Source organism: Buteo buteo, chromosome 22 (genome assembly GCF_964188355.1).
Source record: "Buteo buteo chromosome 22, bButBut1.hap1.1, whole genome shotgun sequence".
NCBI lineage: Eukaryota > Metazoa > Chordata > Aves > Accipitriformes > Accipitridae > Buteo > Buteo buteo.
Genome location: NC_134192.1, coordinates 17771026 through 17795715, shown reverse-complemented (window position 1 = coordinate 17795715; position 24690 = coordinate 17771026). Strand labels below are relative to the sequence as shown.

Genomic DNA, 24690 nt, shown 5'->3' with positions numbered 1-24690 from the left:
GGGTAAGTAGCTCCTTCTCCCCTGCAGACCCTGTTTAGCAGCTGCTGGCCTGATTTCTGCTTTTTTTTTTTTTTTCACTGAAGCAGCAGTCCAGCACCACACAGCATTGAACCTTGTGGGTAATTCTCTGAGCTCCTGCATTTGAACAGGACTCCCCAGGAGGGACTCTGCCTCTCGGAGGGTCAGCCCAGGGACATGCCTTTCGCCCAAAGCTGAGGTTTTGACAGCGGGGCATGCTTTGCTGTGTATCAGCCAGCTTGCTGGCGGAAGGTAGCTGTGCATTTCACTCTTCTGCTGGCTATTCATGTTTCACGGTGCACGTTATCCTTTATCCCTGTAAATGTCAGAGGGACGCGCCGCAGGGCTCCCGCACGGTTGACGTCAGTGGCACTGGATACAGCTCGCTGGTGGCTTTACACGGACGCCAGCAGCAGCAGCAGCTGTGTGATGTCTTTTTGGAGGAGTTGACCCATCAGGGCATGTTGGTCTTTGGCTTATCTTGGGTGTTGACTCGTGGTAATTACTCCCAGCAATTGCCCTTCAGTCTCAGGGCTGTCCATGTGTTTCATGAACACATACGTACCCTTCAAACAAGCCAAAGTAAAACTAGTATTGTTAAGGGAGCAATTACATGGCAACCGAGACCTTGTGCTCCATTGACCCGCTGCTCTTTTTTGAATCACTTGTGCTTTCCTATTAGCTCATGCATCCCTTTTAATGACACTTTATATGGATTATTAGTGTGTGTTACTGATGCTGCGTGTAGTCTAATGAAGCAATAACAGCCAAGGTGCAAAGTGTCTCCTGTGGATTAGTGAGGTCTTGAAAGAAGGTGACTGCCCACTGTGAAAAGAGACTATCAAGTTGAATCACTTATTTATCACCTAGATATGACTCTTACTAGTACCATCCTTGATAGGAGAGAAAAAAATCAAGTGCATGAAAATGCAAGAGGATAACATTTGTTTGAAGGGATCCATGTTTAAATCTGACAGTTTTTAAAAATGATTATACACTGGCAGATATTTAGGAAACAGTTAAATTGTTTGAATTACTGGCCAGCACTTCTAGAACCATATAAACTTATGTAGCGCTAGTGCATCTGTGGTTTTAGGCTAGTCTATCAATAGTTACTTTCCTGATTATTGGAATTTTACTTTCCTAATTCTTGGATATTTTTTTTTATTTTTTTTTTCTTGCCATAGGGTTGGAGAATCTCAGCTTGGTTTTGGCTGTGGTTTTATATCTCTGCATCACACTATAAATAACTAGTAGTGGTTAGAGACTGTCTTTTGAAAAAGCGTTTAATTTTTGTTCTTGAGAGATGATCTGTGCCTTAAAGCTGTAAGCTGAGGAATCTCACTATCTCTGTTATTAAGGCTTCATTTTTTAGATAGTGGGAAAGTGTTCCAATTCTTTCTGGTAATGTAATACTTTGAGGTAGCTGGAGCTTTCTGTACGCTATATATTTTATCTTTATACTGTTTAATAGTCTGACCCCATTCAGAAAACATTTCAGACTGCATATAATTTATGTTATTAATGGCAGTATTGATTTATAATATCAACTTTAAAAAATGACTTGCTGTTTTACAAGAAAACCATCAAAAGGATTAATGTGCTTTCTCTTTGTACATCTACTCTTCTATCCATTGAAAATGACGATCAAGTCAAATGTCATTGGATTATCGTGCTTGCTCTAAGGAAATGTGTATAATTGTACATCCTGATAAAGGCATGTTCTTTTTACTTTGGGGAATAGATAGACTGATGTTGCATTACCTGCAGATGTGCAATGATTACTCCCTGATGTTAACGTAGAGATTGCCTGTGGCTAGACAATAAAAGCATGCTTTGTTTGCTTTTTTCCTCTTAATCTGCATGGAGAATAGATATAGGTGCTACAGGGGAATAAAGCAAAGACATAGGAGAGAACCTTGTTGCTTTTTGGAGCAGGGTGTTATTCTACTATTTATTAAAGCTGCATGAACCAATATAAAGTGTTGATGTTTATGAGAAGTGTTGTTTATAGAAGTAAATGTTTTCCCCACCCTTCTACCACCATGACTAAGATACTTTACACTTAAAATTTTATTTTCCTTCCTATAAACATTTCTTTCCCTCCTTTCTTTCCCCCACCCTGACATTATGTAGTTGATTTAATTCTCTGGATTGCTTTCCTCAAGCTCTAACTTGAGTTCATTTTGTTATGTGGTGACCACAGTTATGGATGACGCTCCCCCTGGCACACAGGAGTACATTATGTTACGGCAAGATTCGATCCAATCTGCGGAATTAAAGAAAAAAGAGTCCCCTTTTCGTGCTAAGTGTCACGAAATCTTCTGCTGCCCACTGAAGCAAGTGCACCTCAAAGAGAACACAGAGCCGGAAGGTTTGTGGCACTATGGATCCATGTTCTGTTTGTTTCTATTATTTTTATTTTTCCATGTATGTCCCTAGAGTGTGCTGTGTGTTTTCTAGCCCGTGTCAGTGCAGTGCAACTGATGCAGGAAGCGTGATGCACTCCATGTCCCCCTTTGCTTGCCTGTTAGTGTCTGATTCAGCTATCACGGGACACTATAATATAAGCTATGTACAGTATCATTCTAGACAAGAAGTGGCGCTGCTTTTTCTTAAATAAAGTTTGTTTGTTTCAGCTCTCATCATTACACACTGCCCTTTTTTTGGCTGCCAAAAGTTGCTTGCTACTTAAACGGCATCAATTCCTAGTTGGTTCTTTCCAGTAACATTTCTGAAGCTGCACTCTGCTGAAAATATGGCACTTAGACTCAGATTCGGCTTATCCTCAACACCTTTCACTCCATAAGGCTTCTGCATAGCGCTAGAGAATGCTCATAACAGCTGTACTTCAGTGAAGCAGGATGAAGTTTGTATGTAATGCACGCCTGGTTGCATTTTGGAAAATGAAATGCATGCAGAGCAGAAAAAAAAATAAGTAGAATGTTTTCCTTTTCAGATAAAGCAAAGGTATGGTCTCTTCTAATGCCATGTTTACTAATATGAAATTACTAATGAGGTATCTATATCTTTAACTTGTTCGTCCAGTGTACATAAGATTAAGCTATTTTAAATTATATTTTTTTAATATTTTCTCTTATTGTTCCATAAATGTTTTGCATTACTGCCTCATATTCTACATGGTAAGCCTTCTACTTTTTGCATAAGCTCCAGTATCTGCCAAGACAAATAATGCTACTTCTGGTAGATGTATTTTAAAATGAAAAATTCAGGGCTGGTTTCTGCCACAATTGAGTCTGCAGGAATGGCAAAGTGAGCAGGTTGGAGTCCTTCCTCACAATTCATTTGTATTATTCTCTCTGTAATGATGGGCATCAGTTACTGAGCTGTCACTATTAGCCAAAAATATTTCAGTCAATTGCTTTCTCCTGTTACCCCAAATTTTGCATGAATGTTCTTTGCACTACTTCTGGGAGATCTGTGTCTTTTAAAATAAAAGTATTTTATTAAAATAGTATTTCTTTCTCATGTCACCAGAAATATTAAGTCTGACACAAACACTGGTGTAAGGTGTGGGGAGAGCTTTTTTGTTTCAGTGATGATATAACTGAATATTAAAATTGGGTTTTGAAAACACAAAGTCTAATTCTCCTCTCAGTTCTGGGGCTGACTTGATAGGAGTTGTGATTTTGTGATTCTGAACTCAATAAACATGAAGGAAAGGTGAATCCCATAGCATTTTTCTGGATTAGCAAATGTAATGAATTTCATATCATCTGTTAGGGTTTGTGGTGTTCATGAGTAAATTATGAGCCCAGAACTGTTCATGTCAAGCTCCTCTAGGAAGACGATGATGGCTGAACTACTAGAGGTGCTCAGCATCTTCAGCAAGTGATATTTGGTGAAATGAAAGATTCCATGTGAGCCATAAAATGCAAGATCCTAAACTTGGCATCATTGACTCACATGATGTATTTCAATTTCTCCTTGTGCTCATGTGTAACTCCAGCAGAAGCTGATGGTCATTTCATTGGAACTTATATTGGGAGCTGGATTCCTGCTGGGGAGTGGCTCTTAGCTAGGTCTGATCATTTTCAGTGAATAAATCAACAATTTACACACCAGTGGTATGTTCAAGAGGAACAAGGGAAGCAGAAGTATGCTGGGCCTTTATCTCCAGAGCATGAGTCTCCTTGGGCCATGGTTTGGTCCAGTGTTGAGGAATTCAGGATCTGCTGGGAGAAGCTTGCAAGGTGCAGGCTCTAAGTGAAGACCTGGGGAGCATCAGTTCTGCCGTATTGTCGCCTGGAAGCCAACAGTTGCTCTTCTTAGATTCTCCATAAATCTACATACTGTCTCTCTCCAACAACAGCTGTGTTACTCCTTCCTCCATGGCATATGGTATTGTTAATCATTCTTACTGAAAATGTTTAGTTCTAAGAGGAAAGCTTTTCATCTTTTACTGCAGTATACAAGGATGAATGTCTCTTCCCCTTCCCCTTTTTATCCCTCCTCCTCTCCTCCGGGAATTTTGCGTTACTAGGCAGGGCACAAGAAGCTATGGCCATATTGACTTGTCCCACAACTGTCTGAGTTGATGGGAATTCATAGGGTATCAATTTTTATTGTTGGGTGATTTCTCTATGTGTTTCTGTGAAAGATGTTTCCCCTAGCATGAGAGGGAAAATACATGTTTAGGAGTGCTTTTGGCCTCTGTTGCAGCTTAAATTGCCTGGGTTGCATTGGTCTTTTTCTTCAAAATCTGTGAATTGCCTGGCAACGGTGTTAGACCCACTGAAAGACTGATGGGTGTCATCCTCAGTGGTTTGTTGGCATGAAGCTTGAAAAATTCTGAGTGTGAAATGATCTGAACTCTGCTTTCAGTGCAAACACTAAAACAGTCTGTTGAAGTTAATGGAGTGGCTGCAGGAAACCCTACCTGAATACCTCCTAGTGTGAACCCAGCACTTAACAGCTCAATTGTGCTGTGAGGATGAATGAAAGTAAATGTTTAAATTTGTTACTATAGCATAATTTGCACATTTTTGAAGGTACTGGAAAGTATGGCAACTAAGAAGCTATTAGGAAAGCTCTCTGAGTAGAATGTTGTAATGGAAGTTTTATGGAAAATTGCAGACTTGAAAGATACTGCAGAGAGTATAAAAATGTACCTTTTTTTATCTGCTGAGTGGTGACATGGGAACACATAGTAAATCCTGCATGTTCCTAACTTTGCAACTCTTTGCCTAACTATTTTATTTACTCTGCACTTTTTAACCACTTTCATACAGGGTTAATGCTTGGGGAGCCTCATTTATGCCTTTGGGATTTGAACCCCTTAGGCATATATGATGACACCAGGTAAAAGATTTTACTGGATTTTGGAGGGGTGTTTGGGGAATGTTCTACTATTTGCTGAAAGACTTAAATACCACCTCGCTCTGGTGTCTGAACCAGGTGGCCCATCATTTCTCTTATCTCAAGCCCATTTCTAAAAGCAAGAGAAGGAGTGAGAAGAGTAGATCCATGTTTCCTAAAGTAACCTGTCTTGGTTTCTTGTTGTTTTCCTGACACCCTACCTGCCTGCCTGCAATGTCATCATTTTTCACAGCACCCATATGCTTCAAATACACCTTAGCAGATTAGGTCCAGGGCCAGTACATTTGATATCAGTCTGGAGGACACATAGAAGAAGGTCCTTGGTCCAGTAACTATAGCAAGGACAGTCTTTTTTTAAGTGGTAGATGTGGAAAGAAGGAGGAGAACAATAGGAAATGGCAACTATATTATCTTCCCAAAATGTGGAAATTTCCATTTGAGTCCCGTGCCAGCAGGGTGATGTCTGTCAGTCTGGACCACGGTTCAGATAGGATGCTGCCTTTCCTACCTAATGCTATCGGAAACTTTGGACTGAGTTAAAAGATGAGCTGCTGCTTTATTCTGCATCATTCCAGCTTTGTGTTGTCAAAGTCATTCTACAGTTTACAACGTTATGGATCTCTCAAATGCAATAAAACAAACGGACCTGACATCCTTACCTGGATGCTAGGTCCTGTGGGCATTGTGCATTGTTTACAATTACATCCAAGCAGCAGCAAAATACAGGGTGTTTTTGTAGCTTCCCTCAAGCCAGGAATATACTGCTAGCAGGAGAAGGGCCATCTGAAGTACATTTTGCAGCTATTTGTTCTCTTAAATAGTTTAAACATAAGCTGCTGCTATCTGTATAAAACATGGTTACATAAAAAGAAGTCTGCTCCTGGAAAACTAATTTGAGTTGTATTATTACATCCAGAGGAGGGAATATAATGAGAGAAATGTTTCTTAAAAACACCCATTGGTTAGTCACAGTCACATAATCAAGAGTCTTGGCCTCTCGCCCACAGTTCTGTTTTCATGTGGGATTTTTTTGCCTTTTTTTTTTTTTTTTTTTTTGGTAACATTTAGTCTCCCTCCAGGCATACATAACCTTTTTACACAGAAAAGCAGACAAGCATGGCAAAATATGTATTGGGGATGGGGAGAGGGAAATCTGGGATAGCAGCTGGTAATGAGGAAAGGCAGCTTTCCTCAACCAACAGGAAATCTGATTAGATAGAAAATGTTAAGGATGCTAATGTGAAACAAGCAGCTTTGCGGTTGCCCTTGACAATGGCTTGTTATCTTCATCCCTAGCAATGGGATGACTGGCAGAGCCAGTCCCGGGGGCGAGGAAAAGGTAGGACATTTAAGCACATTATGTGGGAGGCTGGCTCTTCCGCCTACTCCATGTGCACACGCGGTTTTGTCATCAGCAGAAATTCAGAGCCTTTATGTTGTCATACTGAATGTCCCTTTGGTGCTCCAAGTGTCGTGTCACCACTGATAGTACTGTTACTTGGCACTCTAATTATACACTTTTCTTCTAGACCAAATCAGTCCTATTAGCCTGGCTCCTTCATTTAATTTTCTTAATGCTTGTGCATTTCTGCACTTTAGAGGACAAAAAGAAAGACGAAGGGGGAGGAGACCGTGTATTTGAAATCATGGGGAACTGTGAGAGGTTTTTAAACTTTACATATTGTTCAGAACTGAAAAAGACTTTGTATTCCACTGGGGAATAATAGAGATGAGGGAATAATAGAGCCATGTGAAACATGGGTACAGCCGCCTGTGCCGGTTGTGTCCGAGATGTTCAGACCCAGCACACTTGGCTGTGAGACACCAGTGAGGAGGTTCAGCATCTGCGCTGTGCGTGCATTCAACATCAGATTTAAACTGGACCAACAGCCACCTGAAAGTAACTCACTGGTTCGTTGAATAGGGGCTCCTACTAAGTTATATGATTCTATTTAGAAACTTTATTAGGGTTATGGTCCCTTGATACTAAGTTAATCACATTTCATAATCTTCCATGATGTTTTCCATCATGTCTTCTGCTTTCAATGGAGGTGAAAAGTGAAGACGTGGTATCCCATTTGCCAAGGCTCTTGCCAACAGGAGTATTTAACCCTTTCCTGCTGCAACTAAGCTGTCCGGCCTGAAGCAGTTCATCCCACGGAGGGCAGGCAGTCTGCTATTGCCTGGTGCTGGGCCTTGCAGCCCTCTGTGCTCTCATCATCACCCTTTTCCTCAGCAATACCTTGTTCTTGACTCAGCTTTTGTCTGCACCTCTCGGGTCCTCCTGTGAGGAGCGTGAAGCTTTCACCTTGCCTCACTCCTGATCCTGGCACTGGCAAGAAGCAGCAATGAGCAGTGCCTGAGCCTTTTCCAATATGAAATGAAAATAAGCTCTGAATCCTGTCTGTCTGGATATGCATGGAGTTGCTGCAGCTATGGGACCATATCTATAATGGAGGATGATCTAAAGGGAGTGACATAGACCACAAAAGCCAAATGTCTGAAGCTGCCACTGTTATAATGGCTTTTTCCCCCCAAAGAGAAATCGACTTTGACTTGAGTGATTAAATGATGACCTTCTGTTTCAGGGCATTGGAAGGCAGTGGTGACAACTGCACTCTTATTTTCTTCAGATGCTTAGTACATAAAGCAGAATAGCTCAGTCCTGTAAGTGTCTGAGCCCTCTTGCCCTGATCCTCCAAAGCCTTTAAGCACACGATTAACTTTAAACATGTGAGTGCTCCCAGGAGAGTCAAAGGGGTTGGGATGTATTTAATGAGCTTACCTGAACACAGTCTGGGCCTGGCTCAGGTTCAGGCTCAGACAGTGCAAATCCAGAGTAATTCCACCAAAATCCAAGATTTACTCAATATTTACTTGTCTGCAAATGAGATCAGAACCCCCTCATAGAGTTTAATTTGATTTCTTCTTTTCTTACTCCCTTAGGAGTTTATATGGTCCTTATTGCCACAGTGGTTCGTGATTGAACATGCATGTCATCGTGGCACTCCTGTGCAGTAGGGAAATGTAATGTTTCCCATTATAAAGAGGGAACTGAAGGACTTGATTCTCAAAACTATTGGAGCATCTCATCAGCTTTAGTAACAATAACACTGCCTACTGAATCAGCTGAGCAGTAGACACTTAACTATTACCTTTGGAAGATTCTGGGGTGTGACACTTCTAGCCATGCAGAAATCCAGCAGAGTTGGGAATTCAACATCTTTCCATGGACTTCAACTTAGAATCTGAGTTTTTTGTCTTTCTCTTCAGCAGCAGCTCTGCGGCAGCCTGTGCCAACTGATCTGCCAGCTACCTCCAGCCCTCCTTTCCTCTGGCGTCCCACCACGTGCTTGTGCGTTGACCCGTGCTTCGGCAAGTTCCATCACCAAACGCCTTCTTTTCTCACCACGGGAGTTAAGGAGTGGCTCAGCACTAGGTGAGCCTGGTGCCAGCCGTGGCAGGCACGGTGGAGTGACATGGTGAGGGACAGAGGACAGGGGGACAGTAGCAGCCAGCTTTAGCAGGTAATGCACGAATGGTGACAGGTTATTAGGCTCCTATTTCAGCTTTACCCTAAACTGTTACCCTCTACTACTACTTTAATTTTCCATCCCTTCCTCACTTTTCACCAAGTACTTGGCTCTATGCTTGGTGTTTATACATTCAGCTGTGTGCTGCCTTGTAAAAAACATCTCTTTTTAAGGTGGGTGGATGTGATTTAAAGAATAAGGTGGTGGTTCACTGTTTAAAGTCCTGAGCAGGAGGCATCTAATTGTTGATAAAACATTTCTATCAGTAGGCACTACAATGATTACAAAGTGTATATTGAGGAAGGCATTTGAGGTTTTGAAGAAAAGTCACTGAAGGTAGCATTTCAAATGGCTTGCAAATCTCTCTTGTTCCTGAATTCACATACACCTGCCACCTCACAGGACGTGGTGCGAGAGCTCTCCTTAGGGCTTTACTTAGCTCCTGAGAGGCTTGGAGATCAGTGTGTTATACACAGCTATGATTCCTGCATTCTGTTGATTTGCTTTGCTAATTCCTTTTAACTTATACACCTGCCAGATTTTTCCTACCTACCTGAAAAATAAGGATTGCAGCTGGAAGTGACACTAAACATCATCTTTCACCCCCCTTTATTATGTCTACTGAGATTCTTTTGACTCCCCTTGTCTCAGTAGATCCTTCTCACTGTGTATGCACGCACCTCTCAGTCCAGGAAACAGTGTACACACCTTAGTCTGTTTGTCAGACTCAAATCTTTAGAGTAATGTGGCTGGAGGAAATGAAGATAAAATGTAAGGAATAAAGGTAGCCCAGACACCCTCTTTTGTAAGGAATAGCCCAGACGCTCTCTTTTGGATAGAAGAAGGATTTCAAGCTTAACAGTGCCACTGTTCTTCCCAGGCTGCCCTCCAGGCCAGCAGCTCACAGAGGGGGAATTCAGCTGGTGTGTGGCACTGATGGACCAATGCTCACCCTGCAGTCACTTCTTACCCAGCACTCTTCGGGGAGCTGATATTCAAGTCATAGTTCCTGCAGACTATGTCCTTTGATCAAACCTGCCGTTACGAAGTACCTTTCTGTGTACACCTGTTATTGAATACCTAGTCCCTTTTGGACTATGTTCTTTTTTTCTGCTAGACACTTTCTTTAGTGCCCAGATGTTTCCTGACCTCTGTAAAGCATGGTCAGATTTCGGCCTAATCGGTGCTGATTTTTCAGCATATGCAGACCTGCCTTTCTTGGGTGACTGTCCTCATGGAGTCATCAGGTGGGTGGTCCCAAGTCTGTAGGTAATAGATACACCAGGAAAAGCACTAAGAGTCCTCACAGTCCTTTTATCTGCCATCTCACCTGGCCACAAATAACAAATTAGAAATTAAGCGTTAGGTGAACTGGGTTTTCCTGGTGCAAAAATTCAAAGCTGCAGCTGTAATTGTGAATTGTGTAATTGTTAGCCAAATTTGCACTCAGTAGCATCGGAGAAGTTTAAGTAAGTAATGGTGTTAGGAGCAGTTTCAGTGCTTTTAGTTCAAGACAATGGGTTTTAATTCTCAAGCTGGAGCTGGCCTCACCACTGAACAGGTCATGGCAACCTAAAGAGAACTCTTATCTCTTACCTTACCTGTGTACTCTTCGAGGCAAATCTTTTATCTATGCCTTTTGCTATTTTGCTCTCAGCTCAGAATAAATATTCACTATGGAGACAGTATCTGGCACTTAGCATATGTAAAGTAGGACATTTAGACCAAATGAGTCATGCTGATATTCTTTTCTCATCTCGTCTGTAAAGGACTCTTTGAGAGCTTCAAAGAGTGCTTCTTGTATGGAGGAAGGCCTTTGTCTTACTACCTTTTCATTCCATGACTCTCCTGAGAAAGCATCAGACTTCACTCTTGAATCTGTCCTCATTTTAAATAAGAAGATATAGTTCTTTATTAATAATGAAGGTTTTTTCTTCGTACCTTATTCAGCTACATGGCCCGTCATAATTATTGCATGATCCTTTATCAGTGGTAACGTCTGTAGTATTTAAATACTGACCTTTGGGTTGAGAGCACACCAAATTTTTCATGCTGTTCTAGGTTACGACAACTCTGGAAACAAGGAGTTGTTAAACTTTTTACCTATTAGTGGGAAGTTGTTTCCTTTCCCAAGGCAATCACTTACAAGAACATTTAGGCATGTCTACATGGTGCAGCAGAGCATACTGCAGAGATCCCCTAGCTACCATCCCGCATCTATGCAGTCCAGTGCAGCACCATGCAATGGTGTTAGTTATTAGTTAGCTCAGGGGTAATTAGCTTGAGTAACTCATAGTATTATGTTGCAGCATGTCTATGGTTTGCAGTTCCAGGGTTAGCTCAGCCCATATCTAACTCAGGGGTTTCTGCTCTTCAGTCCATCGGCAGTCTGGGCCTTCAGCAGCTCTCATGCTTCTCCTCGTTCTGGATACTGCTCTGTCAGAGCTGTGGATGCTTTCAGAACAAAGCTGAAGAATTTTCACAGCAGTACATTTTATTTCAAATATGCGGTGAGCATGCTATGCAGTAACGTGGGTTAGTGTTCTCTTATGATTGTATAAGCAGTTAACTTTGGGTGGTAGTACTTTTGTCTCTATTTTTTGTTCTCTTTTAAGTGTCCTGACCTGTAAAGCTAACGAAACTGAAGAAGCTTTACCCAGACCTCAGTTAGCACAACAGAGCTCCAAAGATTGCAAAAGGACAGAGTTTTCCTAGAACACTTATGTAAAATTATTGAATGCTTTTTCAGTAGTGCCTGAGCGTTTGGGAAAAAGGCAGTGCTTAGACTGTTTCATATTCATTTTTTTGCCCACTGGTATCTATCTACAGAGTTTTCCTGCTGTGTACAAGTTCTTTGATTTTGCTTATAAGCAAAATCAGCTTTTGTAGGACAGTGTAAAATATTTGCATACCTTTTAAGACAGCTCTCGTCCTTCAGGACGGAAAGGTGTACTATCAGGCAATGGTGTTCAGGAAGACTGAATAGGTGATTGCTGGGCATTGATCCCAGTGTGTATGTTTGTTTCTTTCTGCCATGTGTTTGAAAACACCGAAACATATTTTTTTTCTGAAAGACTGAGATTACAAAGAGGTAGGTTAAACCCTAAAGATTACAAGGGACATAAACCTGCAAAGGTTCTGACCTGCAGAGGTGTATCCAACACATGGCTGTACGTTCTCTTCAAGTGACACAATGTTCCTTGAACTTCTGCTGTAAAAAAAATTGCGGTGCATTTTGGAAACGAGTAGAAATCCTTTCTCAGGCATCTTGGATACTCCTGATCTGAAGCTGTCTGCCACAGTTTTCAAGTGCACTAATTCTTGCATGTTGATTTAGCAAGGAAAAACTTACAAGCAAGTACAACTTACTGCACAAGAAGACTTTAGGTACCAGCTGCCTCTCACGCTTGACATTTCCACATTACACAACAGTCCCTTCTAGAAAGGTTAGTGGTGCAGCTGTGTTAGTTTTCACTGTTCTACACTATCTGGTCAAAATTAGCTCTCACAACAGAATAAAAATCTAGTGGCCACTCTTCAGGTTTGTGCCAGCACCATTAAGTCAGATTTGAATTTGTTTTGTGTGGCCCTTGGCATAGAGAAGTCAGAAGAGCACCGGTGTATAGAGTGGTGACTGAGTGTAATGTTACACAAATATCTAAGCTTCTTGATTGTTTTGCTGGAGCCCCATAGAGAAGACAAATGAAGTGGGCCAACCATGCTTCCTCTTAATTGCTCTGTTTGAGGTTTGGGTTTCTTAACAAATATATTCTAAATAACAGCTTAACCTTTCTCCTTATGCTTGGTTTTCCTTCTTGTTACAATACACCTGTCTCAGAGATTTTTTCCTTGGATCTTGTGGAAGAGGCACATTTCATTCTTCAGCTGTGTTTCTTGCAACCTTTATGAGAAGGCTAGAGGCTTAGCTAGCCCTAGAGCCTCACATCCTTAGAGGATGAAACTGAGAGGTTTACCATAGAGGGTGAAAAACTACCTGTGCCCCTGAATCAGCAGAACTTACTCCATACAGCAAGCTGGTACTTTAGCATCCATTGAAGATGCATCAATAAACTGCCATGAGACTTCTCAGGGCATGGAAGGCTCTGATGCCAGTAAACCGTTGGCTGGTGACTTCAGAAATAGGGATGTTTTCACTCATATGTCCTGCCTGCCCTCATGGACATCGTTGGTTTAGAAGCTTTACCAACTTTGACTTCAGTGTTGTGAAGATAGATGGGGCTGCAGAAAAAGAGTCAGCCATGGAGACCATCTGCAGGACAAGAATCTGAGAATGCAGTGAATGCAGTGCTAAGCTTTTTGTCTTTTGAAAAAGGCATTAACAGCATAAACCACATTTGTGGTGACTGTCAGTCTGTTCTCTAAACCTGCCTTTCCTCTGAACAGTCATATGGTTTTTCATTTCTGCAACAGGTGATGCCAAATATGACACTTAATTGCAAGAGTTGTTAAAAAATGTAGAGTTGGGTTCTGCTGTGCGCCTTTGCTTAATTGGTGCCTGCTCCTGTTTCTCTTCCTCTGCAACTCCAGCTTGAGTCAGTAGTTGAAGACAGAGTTTTGCTCTCTCGTTGCTCTTTCCTCTGGTGAGTATAATCATTCTTTCATTTCAGACAAGTGGCAAAGCTGACATCAAATATTGCTAGTGTTAGTAGAAAATGTTTAAGCTTCACATAGGATGTTTCCTTCTAATGATGAGTTATCAGTATTAACCCAGTAGATTTTATATGGCTGGCCTTTTAATGATAAATTTAGATTAAATACACTGTAAAAACAGCAGTAAGCAAAAATTTGAATGGGACTTGAGCTGCCAAATGGAAGTAAGTGGTTTCTTAAATCACTTGGATATTAAATTAGATAAATGTAAAAATGGCAAGAAATTTTGCTGGTCTTTGTACTAATAACAAAGGAGCATGTTTAGAAAATTACTATTTTAACTGAAAAGAATTTCATGTAGTGCATTTAATAATATGTGCAGTGAAATGTACAGTCAGTATGATATGGTTCTGGATATATAAAAAAATGCAGTGCTAGTTATTTCAAAGTTGAGGGAAGCTCTGACTCAAAACAAGCTTTCCTGCTGGTGCTGAAGAACACACTCTTTATGATATGCAAATGATACTTAAGTGGAAGTTATATATTCTCTAAAATTCAGATTCTCTGCTTCAAAAATTCCTTTGCCCCCCAACAGTTTCCCTCCTAATAACAGAGGAGGTTATTTAAAATTACTTGTCTGCTAGGTTGCTGAGCCAGTTACCTTCAAGGCATGCTGATTATCCTTGAGGAAGACTAAGCAGATTGCCAAAAGGTTCCTGAATTAACATGGACTCCTCCTCTTTAAGAGTGATGACCTTCTAACCAAAAATTAGTAGGTTGTTTTAAAGGATGGCAGTTTCTCCTGTGGAGGTTTCTCTTGGCTGCTTGTTCTTTGGCACACTAAGGTACATACTTTCCTAAGGATGCCTGATCTGTGTGTAAATAACATTTCTTTCGAATTCAGAATACAGAAGACTATTCTTCAGGACCTAATGGCAGCAGATGTTCAGCTTGTGCAGGCTGGTACTATTGGGAACACTGAGAACTCTGATGAGTTGATAGGTCATGTCTGCTGAAAACACTTTTGAAGATAAATGTACTCTTTATTTGCTGAAAAACACTTCTATTCCCCATTCCTATTAATTTTAATCTGTAAGCAAGTTGCAAGTAAGTGTGGACTAATCATCAGGAAGAAAGATGGCTTGAATAGGGTGGCAAACAACAATAGGAGAATGGGTATAAAAAGTAGCAAGGAGAGGGCAGGTTTTGAACCATAAAGCATCATGGAACTGAGGAGGAGAGGTTGGAATGGGAGGTCAGTCCGATGATGGGGAAGGAAAGTCTGCTAGGAGAGTGGTTAAGGAGCTGGTGATATGTACAGGTGAGCAGAGAGCTTTTGGATGAGCTTGTTGGCTGCAGGTGAGATCCAAAATTGAAAGAGAGAGGGATCCCTGAGCTCCAACAGAGTTAAAAGGCTACTGCATTAGAGAGGAGCTGGAAGTCCCTTCTGGATGGAAACCTGAAAGTGAGAGAAGTGACCTGTAGAGGACAGAGATCTCCAAAGAAAAACAGATTAGTTACTCAGCTGCAATTTTTTTTTTTAATAACGTCATCTCTGTCATGCCACCACTGCCAGAGAAACGTGGTCTGTTTTCCTTGGGTTGTTCCACCTCATGCTGTGAAGATCAGATCCTATGAACTGACCAGCACAAAGCACAGCAGCTTCTTCTCTAACTCCATATTCATACCTCTGTACACACCATCATATACATGAAATTATTTAATAATCTAAACAGTGGATTCCAACCACACAAGTTGTCCATATCCTCAACTTATATATATTTAATGAAGTACATTGACTTCTGTAGAATGCTGCCAATTTATATGTGATCAGGTGTATTTATGGGCAGATTCTTTAATTTGCACATGCAAATATGCATAATTGTGCATCCAAGAGACTGAAGAAAATTGCAGGGTAGCACTATGACAATTTGTTCTTGATATAATCTCTCCTATAGCAGAATTTGTACTGCCTCAACAGAATTGAAAAGGTGCCTTTTAAAATCTAATGTCTCAAAAGGACATTGTAAAAAACAAAACAAAACCCAACACTCCTGCCAGGTTTGTTGTTTTTTTTTTCAGTGGTGTGTTTTGGAGTTGGTGGTTTGGGGTTTTTTTTAGGAGTTTTATTGCCAACTTTTAAAGTCAGCGTGTTTCCAACAGAATGATGTTGAGATGGATGCTTGCCGACATTTTTCTTTGTAAGTCCTTGGTCAGACTCTTATTTATGGGTTAAATTGGAATTCACTCATCCTGGGATGGATGCGGTAAGAGTGGTAGTTGGCTTCAGGTCAACTTACTGTCTGAGTTCTGTAATACATCTCCAAAGATTTCATCACATACCTTTGAAAGGCACCAGTGACTTGGTGTTGCAGAGGAGTTCTATATTTAGCGCTCTTCTCTTACAGGAGCTGTTTCTTATTCAGGTGCCAAACTCTCTACCTTCATTCCTTGTTTTATTTCTAGTAATCTTTCTGTATAACCTGTGTTTCGTGAGTCATTCTGTTTCCCTCTGAGTCAATGTCTGAGCTCAATCTGTTGTTGCTCTAAGAAGTTCATCTTCTCTCTGTTTAGTACTAAGGAAACGATTCTGGCTGGGGGGCAGGAGGAGCACCCAGTAAAATACTGTCAGCTTTTCAGTCTTCTGGAGTTGATGTCCGTGATGAACACTTACTTGTAAGGACACAAATCTGTAGGAATATTTTTTTTTAATAATGCATAAGTCAAGGTTTATAAGGAAAAACATGCAAATCTAAACTCACACACCAGATTTCTCAAGAGACTTCTATTACTGTGGATTGGTTAGAAAGGAAACTTTAGTTAAAAGGTTCGGTTGTATTACTTTGATTTAGGATGGGACTCCAGGGAAGGATCAAAACAGATTGGTTCTTGCAGTTGGTAGTTTGAGCAAATTCACAAATAGTTTAGGGCTGCTTTATGGTCTTTAAAAATCTAGTGGTGACAGTGTTGGAGTATGGGAGAGTTGATGTCTGATTTCTCCATCGTTGTAATAACAAGACTTGTTATTTCTTGTGTAATATAACTTGTTCGAATTGGCATTGCCCCATTTGAAGTCAATGGATCTTGAAGCTGTGAAGCAGAGGGATTGCAGGAGCAGAGTGAGTATTGGCTGAGAACTGGCTCCTAATATTTACTTCTAACTTCTTGAGAGACTAAATACTCAAGGTTGATTTTACATGTACTGCTGCCAAATGTTCTAGGAATCCTCTGCCACTCCATTAAGCTTAGCTGCACTGAAGGTCCTATAAAGACCAAGTGATAATGGCTTTGCCTGCTTCAGCTACTCCTAATAGCCCTTCTTCTCAGCAGTCTATTAAAAAACAGGTGAGAGGGGAGAAGAAGAAGAAATCCATATGCACAAAACTGAGAGATCTTATCTGGAACTATGTCTTCTGTAGCTTTTAAGAGTGTCTGTAACATGAACCCTGAGGACTTAGGAGCGAAGTGCTTTCCAAAGTGTTTTTTGTTAAAGAAGAAATGTGGTTCACCAAAAAAGGGGTGTGACTGTTCTACTTTTTTTTTCAAAGTCTGTCTGTCTTTCTTGCTTGCTTTGCTTCTTTCTTCCTTTCTAATAGTATAATTTTATGGTTTCCCTGCTCTGCTTTCCAGCTTTGTACAGGGCGATCCAAAAATAGTTAGGAACTTGAGACAACCTGAAACTAGACTGGCTTTAAAGTCTGTGTTCTTAAACGGTGTCTGGCTATGAGATGACTCTGGGATGCACACAGTCTCTCTCTTGATTGCTTTTATTAATTGTATTTCCTGAACTCTCTGCTGAAGAAATTCCTAGTTTAGGTGACATGTAGCTAGGAGGGTGGCTGGCTCCAGCCACCACCTGTATTTAATGCTTAAAAAACTGTGGGAGGAGATGAGTGCTTCCTCTGTAACCATGTGAAAGTCTCCTGAGCATTTGCAGGAGTGTTTACTGGAGTCTTCCCATATGGACTTCTCCTTTCATGGTTTATAGAGGTTCCTCATTATAAGCCATCGCATCCTCCATTTTCTGTAATAACGAGACTGGAGGCCAAGTTGGGAAATTATCCTAGTCTTCTTGCAAAATTGTTCTAAAACTTTCCCTGTCTCTTAAAGATTGCTCTGAAGACTAGTATATCAACATAACTTACAGGGTATCTGTCTTCTTCAACAAGACTGCTTGAACTAGTAGAAGATGTGAGAGTTTTTCCAACACGATGGAGAAAACTACTGGAATATCAGAGAAATGTATAGTTTGGGCATGAGGCAATATGCTTTGCGTATTGGAAGACTTCAGATATTCAGGAATCGGAATCCATGGGTTGTCTGTCCATCTGAACAAATGAGCTAACAGCTCAGACAGCTCAATCCCTTGGCATGTCCTCTCAGGGTAACCCTGTGATGCCATTTCACTTGTTGCATGTGGTTGCAGGGCCAAGAAGTGAAGTGTAATACACGTATTACATTCAACGTAGGCTGAATTGATCAGTCTGTTTTTCATGCTCCATCTGCATAGGAGGACTCCATCTGTGTTGTTTTTAAAAACCATTTATTATGTTAATAGTTGATGCAGAAGTCTACTGTTTATTATTCCCCTCTACCCAAAGATATATCTTTCCTTGGACTAAAAAGTACTTTCCCTAGACAAAAATTCACATTTTCCACTAAAAAAAAAATTCTTCTGCCTGGAGACCGAAATCAGGGAAATCAGTGAAATCTCTTGGTCTCTTTCACTGCTAACAAATAATCATCTCACAGGTAAAGTATGGCCAAATTTTATGCTTCCATATGCATATCCAATCAGTAAGTTCAAGTTAATATTGTATATAAACAAATGCAGGTAGAGACGCTTCTCTAGTGTGTCTTCTGCTCATACCTCTACAGAGTGTGCTCACTTTGATAGTGTTTGGCAGAGAAGGGCATCAGTGAAAAATACAGTTACTAACTACAAACTATAAGCAAAGGACTGGCTAGGAAATTAAAGTGTGGAGGAAAATCCAAAAATCAGTGTAATTCTTGTGTTTTATAGTGGTCATATTTCCTCCTTGGTTGCCAGGTTTGTGGACTAGAAGTTAAAAGATTAATGAGCAGAAATGCTAGCAAACATCCTCTTCACAGAGAAGAGACTGTTGTGCTTGCTGACTCACACTGGCATAGTTTCAGCTTTAAAAGATTCAAAGTTTATTGACTGGGTAAGCTACCCTGCAACATTAATTGCTGTTGTCCCAGGACAGTGTATTTCCACTTAAGGATGTGATTTCATTAAAGTAATAGACTAGGTTCTTACTTGTGCTACATTACTCACATATTTTGATGGTTGGAAGGAGCCTTGCAGTGACCTTAAGTTATTCTTTCAAGAATGTTACATCACCTTTCAGTTCTCTTTTCACTAAGGGCAAATAAAAGTCATGTATAATTGGATTGTGTGCTTCCTTAATAATTAACAAATATATGAAATGGCTTAAGATAGTCTTGAGATTTTTTCTGTAGCCTCTATGCTATGATTAAGTCTATTAGTGTTGAATAATGGGAAAGCCAGGAATATGTTCTTCTTTCTCACAGTGAATGAAGGAAAATCTCAATGCAGAGACCAGATTAGATATTCTGCACAGTGTATCAAATCGTTCTTCATGGCAAAATCGCTTGATTAGGACAATTAATGCAGAGGTGTTGTCACTAGGTGTAAAAAGTGCTGAATAGTGTCAAGTTTCTAACAAGTGCTGTAAGTTCATGTCTCCTATTAAGCAATGGGAGGCGGGAATTCAACAAGGAGAAAAGATCTTTCTACTCATGAATTGTATATGAATTGAGCAGCATTCTGCATAGAAGAGTATTACAGCAGGAAGCGTGGAACTAACCTCACCCACAAAGTGCAGTAGTAAGTTTTCTACCTGGATTTCAAGCCTGAGAGGATTAGGTTTTTCTGAATTGCAAGTGGGCTGCCATGACTCAATGCAGAAGTGCCATCAGATCATCTGAATAATGGAGGCCACAGAATCTCTTCCAGACTCTGGTATTAAGCTCAGCACTTTGACTCAAATATATCTCTTTGAAAGTCATCTCATTTTCAAGATGCACCATCTTCTTGGTGGTCTGTTTTCCTCTCAAAAGAGAAGATTGCTCTGAAAAATGGTTGATGCAGTCATCTTCACTTACTGTAAAATTTCTTTTGTCTTATCCATATTTTAACTGTATTTTCCAGACAGACTAGGTTTTGGTATATTTAAAGAAAAGCATAGATATTCATTAAAGAATACACAGAATAGCACGGTATGTTAGTGGAAAATTGGTTTGTGTGGAGTTCTGTAGAAGGGAAGTTCCCCAGCTGTGTTTGCTACAGCTGCAGAGTAGGACAGTGTATGCACCGGCGTGGCGTGGGGAAGCGGGGGGGACACGACACCTGTGGCTCCCCCAGCCACAGGGAAGGTGTGCGGCTGGCAGTGCCCTTGCAGAGCTCCCCTGAGTACTAGTCTAGGTTTGGGGTGAGTTTTTGAATGAAGTTTACTCCAAAAGCTTTTGGGACCCAGTAGGGAATTATTTCCAGCTAACTCGTGAACCTAAATTTGGAAAATTGCTGTCAGTGGCTTTTAATCCCATTCATTTGTCTGCAGAGGTCTGTCGGCAGAAGCAACGCGCTAGGAAATGCTCGAGGGTGGTGTGTTAGTGAGAGTCCTCCCATGCTAAGGCACCTAGAGAAAGAGACGGACCTGCCCTTCAGTCAGGGCTGAAGAGCTTTTTGATAACTGAGGGACTGAATAAAGCAAGGCTGTTCTTTTCTGGAATGAAGCCATTCTTAAATTAAATTTCAAGTATGTGCCATTTTTTATTCCTCCTCTTCCCTTCTCCATTTTGTAAGTGGATATATACAGTGGAGGGAATGGGAGTCTTGAGTATAAAAGTAACGCTCTGAAAAAGTTCCTGTAAGTTCTGGAGTCAGAGAGCAAAAGTATCAGCAGGCTTTCCCGAATGGTTTGTCAAACTTGGGTCTTATCTATCTTATAATTTGAGAATTATCCTGTCCCCAAGGTCATAATCGTACTCTCTATGATTATGGACCACTGTATGTACAGGGAATGTTATCGGAATACGGTGGCCCTCAAAATCTCCTGTGGGTTTGCCCTCAAGAGGCGTTATCTCCTCCAAGGCTGCTGTCTTGGTACTCTCCTCTCTGTGCATCTCCGGTGTAAGAAGAAGAATTAGCCTTTGTGTTGCTCTCACTGCCCCAAGAGAGATCTCCTAAGCAACCAAATTGCATCTAGATCAGGGTTATGTAGGATGAGAAGGTGAGGAGGTTCAGGGAAAGAGGCCACATGTGTTTCAGATTTAATGGTGTGGTGAATTATGAGTGACTAATTGGAGTAGTGTAATTAAAGGCAGTTAATCAAAGCAGAGAAACATGCATATTTACTAAAGGATTATTACTGTCTTTTTTTCAAATAGAATTCAAACATTGGCAAATTGTAAGGTGATTCACAATTAATTTTAAAATTACACGGATTTAAAACCCCATACCCCCCAATCTGCAACAAAATAAAGTTCAAGAAATTGGTGTAAATGAACGTATATCTATAAGGCTAGAGGAAGGCTGGTACAGCTAGTGAGCAAGTAGGGAAATTGCCTTGTAAATCTATTTTAAAAAAGCAATAGGAAATTGTTTTATCGGGGCTCCTAGAGCAGCTGCACATGCTATGATTGATCTGATCATGTAAAACACTGATCACTGAGAACTTTTAGCTATAAGGAGACAGTACAGGTTGGAGAAATATGCATTAAATGCACGAAATTTGTGTTTCAAAAGGCTGATTACGGAGCGGGACTTCAGGAGGAAGGGAAAAGAAAAATAGGGAAACATTCAAGTTTGGCTAGTATGAGAAATATTACTTGAACTGTTTTAGATTATTCAGATTGGGACACAATGGCTTTTTGTCACCAAAAAAAATGTCTTGATTAATACTATGGAAAAGTAGGTTTTAGTTTTACAAATGGTACTGAATTGAGAGTCAAGCAGATAATGAGAAACAATTTAATCTGATACATGAGGAGGATTAATTTTGAGTACCTGGGTTGTAATAGGGCAGCACAACTCAATGCAGATAAATGGAAGATAATAAGCTTAGGAGTAAAGAACTCCATAGTAAATGACTGCTCAGATGAATGCTGCGGCAAGCTGAGTCGGGGGAAAAAAAATGAGAAGTTACTGGAGAAAAATTGCCTATTCAATAGCAAAGCCAAGAGAGGAAATGGGATATCGAACTGCTGCTGCTGCTGCTGAAGGGGAGTAGCGGAGGACTTAAAACACTGTGCTTAGTGCTCACCAGCGCACTGTAACACTGGCAGTGGGAAGGCAAAATGCAGGTTCCAGAGGGAAATCAACTCACACGGACAGAAATGGTCTTTAAGGTTCAGAAATCTCTACAGAAAACCAAAATCCTGTTTTTGAGAGAAGCAGGGCATTTCTAGTTTTGTAGCCCATTGGCACAAGACGTGTAGATTTTTTCCACCAATGCCAGGTGGAAATTTTAATTCACATAATTTGGCATTCATATGTTCATAAAATTCAGAGCAAAACTGCAGAAGCTGCCAAAGGAAACCTCCACAGAGATCCCTGGGGGATCGAAGGGGGAAGCCCACATCATGGAGCCGAGCTCTCCTGAGAACTTAACCTCTTTGGCATCATGAATCATCTTTACAGCAATATTTGACTGGGCTGAAGTGTAGGGCAGTATGACAGAAGGAACCAAGGTACAAGGCTCAGAAGAGAGGAAAATATAGTCTATGCTACAACAAACCTGTGGGAGCCTTGCTTTTGGAAAAAGTTCCTCTGCCCTCTCTACTTAAATCTGTAATGTTTTGGCCTTCAGTGTTTTTGGTTTTCTTGTTTTAGAATATATTGCTGTGACGACTTTATCCAATTTAGGTTTTCTAATACATTTGTACCATAATATTAGTGCTGTTGTAACCATAATGGAAGAAATCAGACATGGTTTGTAGGAAAAGGCAGTGTTTTTAACTCATACTAAAAGATGCTGCTTCTCCTTAAAGTTGTTGCTCACTTCATACCTAAAGAATGCCAGAAATGCCCCCTTTTTTCACTATTTCCTTCCACCTGGCAAGACTTTGTCTCCTTTCCTGACATCGTTTGGTTCTGTTTGCAGCCTCAGCTCAGGATGGCTGTGAGGATCATTCTGTATTTACTTGTGGCAGAAATAAATATCATAGATCTCATGCTTACACACTGTGTAACTGTTCTTGAAAGGTTAGCACAGGTGGCAGAGCCTGCTCCATAACTGAGATCAGTAAAGAATATGGTGCTTTTATTTAAGACTGAATATATTCTAGGCTAGACAGTAAAGCAAAAAGGGGTGATGATGTCTATTGTTACTGCAATTGGATTATGGTAATATCTATCCATGGTTCAGTGTTGTCTCATATAACAAAAGCTGTTTCATTCCTACCCAAAACCATGACAATCTAAGTGGTTACTCCCAGGTATTATTTCTCTGTCAAAGAATAAATCTCTGTGAGGGTCAGTTAAAACACATGATTTTTCTCTCCATTCTCAGGCTGCTGGTAGGAGATCAATAGCCCTTGTCACAATGTGTTAGAAAGAGACTTCTTAGCTGTGAGTGCAGTTGGCCCAGTAATTATCCTCTGCATCTTCCTACAACATAGACCCACCAAAAATTTTGGGTTACGTTCTGAAGTTTAACAAGTGTTCTGAAGATGTCCATCTTACCTTTAAGGATAAAACATTGCAGGTAAAAGACACAGAGGAACAACATACTAACCTCTAGGGATGTTCCATCATTCCAACCTAACAGCAATTTAATTAGAAAGGCAAGTAATTAAAGAACGAACATTAATTAAAAATCAATAGTTTCAGCAACTCTTCTCTTCCTCTGCTGTTAACATACATATTTTTTAAGGTCAAACTCTATAGAACAGTACTCTCATCATGCCTCAGATACGCCAACTGTCAACACTGAAACATGGAAACTCATTTAAATGTACGAGCTGGGACCGAGGTGTAAAGCCACTTGCAGATCCCTGTGGGACCAGTGGGACCTGGTGGCCCTTGTCCCTGCTTGCTCCTTGCTGAATGTGGCCCTAAGGGTGTCTAAAGCCAGGGCTGGACCTGTTCCTCCTCTGACCCTTCAAGCTGGAAGAAGGACCGTTACTGGCAGACTTGCTTTCCAAGGCCCATTATAGCAACACGAGGCTTTAAGCCACATGTGTGAAATGGAGTGTAAGTGCTAGTGAGCTGTGACATAAAGCCTGGGTGTCCTTGACAGTGCTTAAGCTGGGCGTAACATCTTCATTGATTCATGTGGCTCTGAATGCCCACATCAGTTTGAATACATGAATGCCCAAGCAGGGTTGCGTATACCCTCTTTTTCTGCTAATTATATTTTTATGGCTTCAGAATTCAAAAGCAAACTTTATTGTTATAAAGCCTTGTGCATGTCTAATGAGAGTCTTGACATGAAAGCTTTCTCCATCCACAGGTACCTTGGGAATCCAGAGAGTGTAGGAGCATTCCTGCTGTACTAGGGCACTTTTCAATTACACATTTTTTGTCGTGATCTTCTAAATCAGAGTAACCCAGAATGAGTTTAACATGGTGCTATAATTACTAAACCTTGTTCTGCCTTTCACCTCTTGAATATACAGCTGTGAAGGTATTTTAATAGAAAACTATACGGTAGCGGGTTTGATCTCATATGTTAAAATCTCTTATTGCAGCTAAGAAATACTCACAGGGGACAGAGGATCTGTGAATCAGCTCATGGACTGGGGGAGTTTGAACTTTGTGAATTGGTCTAGTGGTAAGACTGAGCGTGGCTCAGGGGCACCTATTCTCTTTGGTGCCCAAACTCCAATCCACTGCCCAGCGCTCTGCAAAACTGTCATGCTGCCTACCTTGCCAGCATGAATATCCTTTCCAAACACTATCCCGTGCTTTCTGCAACCTTGTTGATCTCTGCCAGTTCAGCAGGACCGATACAGACTCACCACCACAGACACATTGAGCTGTGTGGCCTTAAGGAGATTCAGTAATTCTAATTATTGATACAGTTCCATAAATCAAAATTCTGGAGTCGGCCACAAAAGTCTGTCAGTAACCAAAGACCAGTGATTAACCTGCATACTGATTTCGCGGTGACACCAAGGCACCCCTGATTTCCACAGTCCA

The 24690-nt window shown here is 40.8% G+C and overlaps 1 protein-coding gene across 4 annotated transcripts in view; it reads left to right on the top strand.

Moving 5' to 3' along the window:
• Positions 1–24690, top strand: part of FGF13 (fibroblast growth factor 13) — a 268386-nt gene that overhangs the window by 142945 nt on the left and 100751 nt on the right. For 3 of the 4 annotated variants that reach the window (XM_075053923.1, XM_075053925.1, XM_075053922.1), the window contains one exon: positions 2225–2392. The exons of the other annotated variant lie outside the window; for it this stretch is intronic. In XM_075053923.1, the coding sequence (XP_074910024.1) occupies positions 2227–2392 (166 nt within the window). In that variant the 5' untranslated portion in view covers positions 2225–2226. The remainder of the gene's footprint in view (positions 1–2224; positions 2393–24690) is intronic. 4 annotated transcript variants of the gene reach the window in all.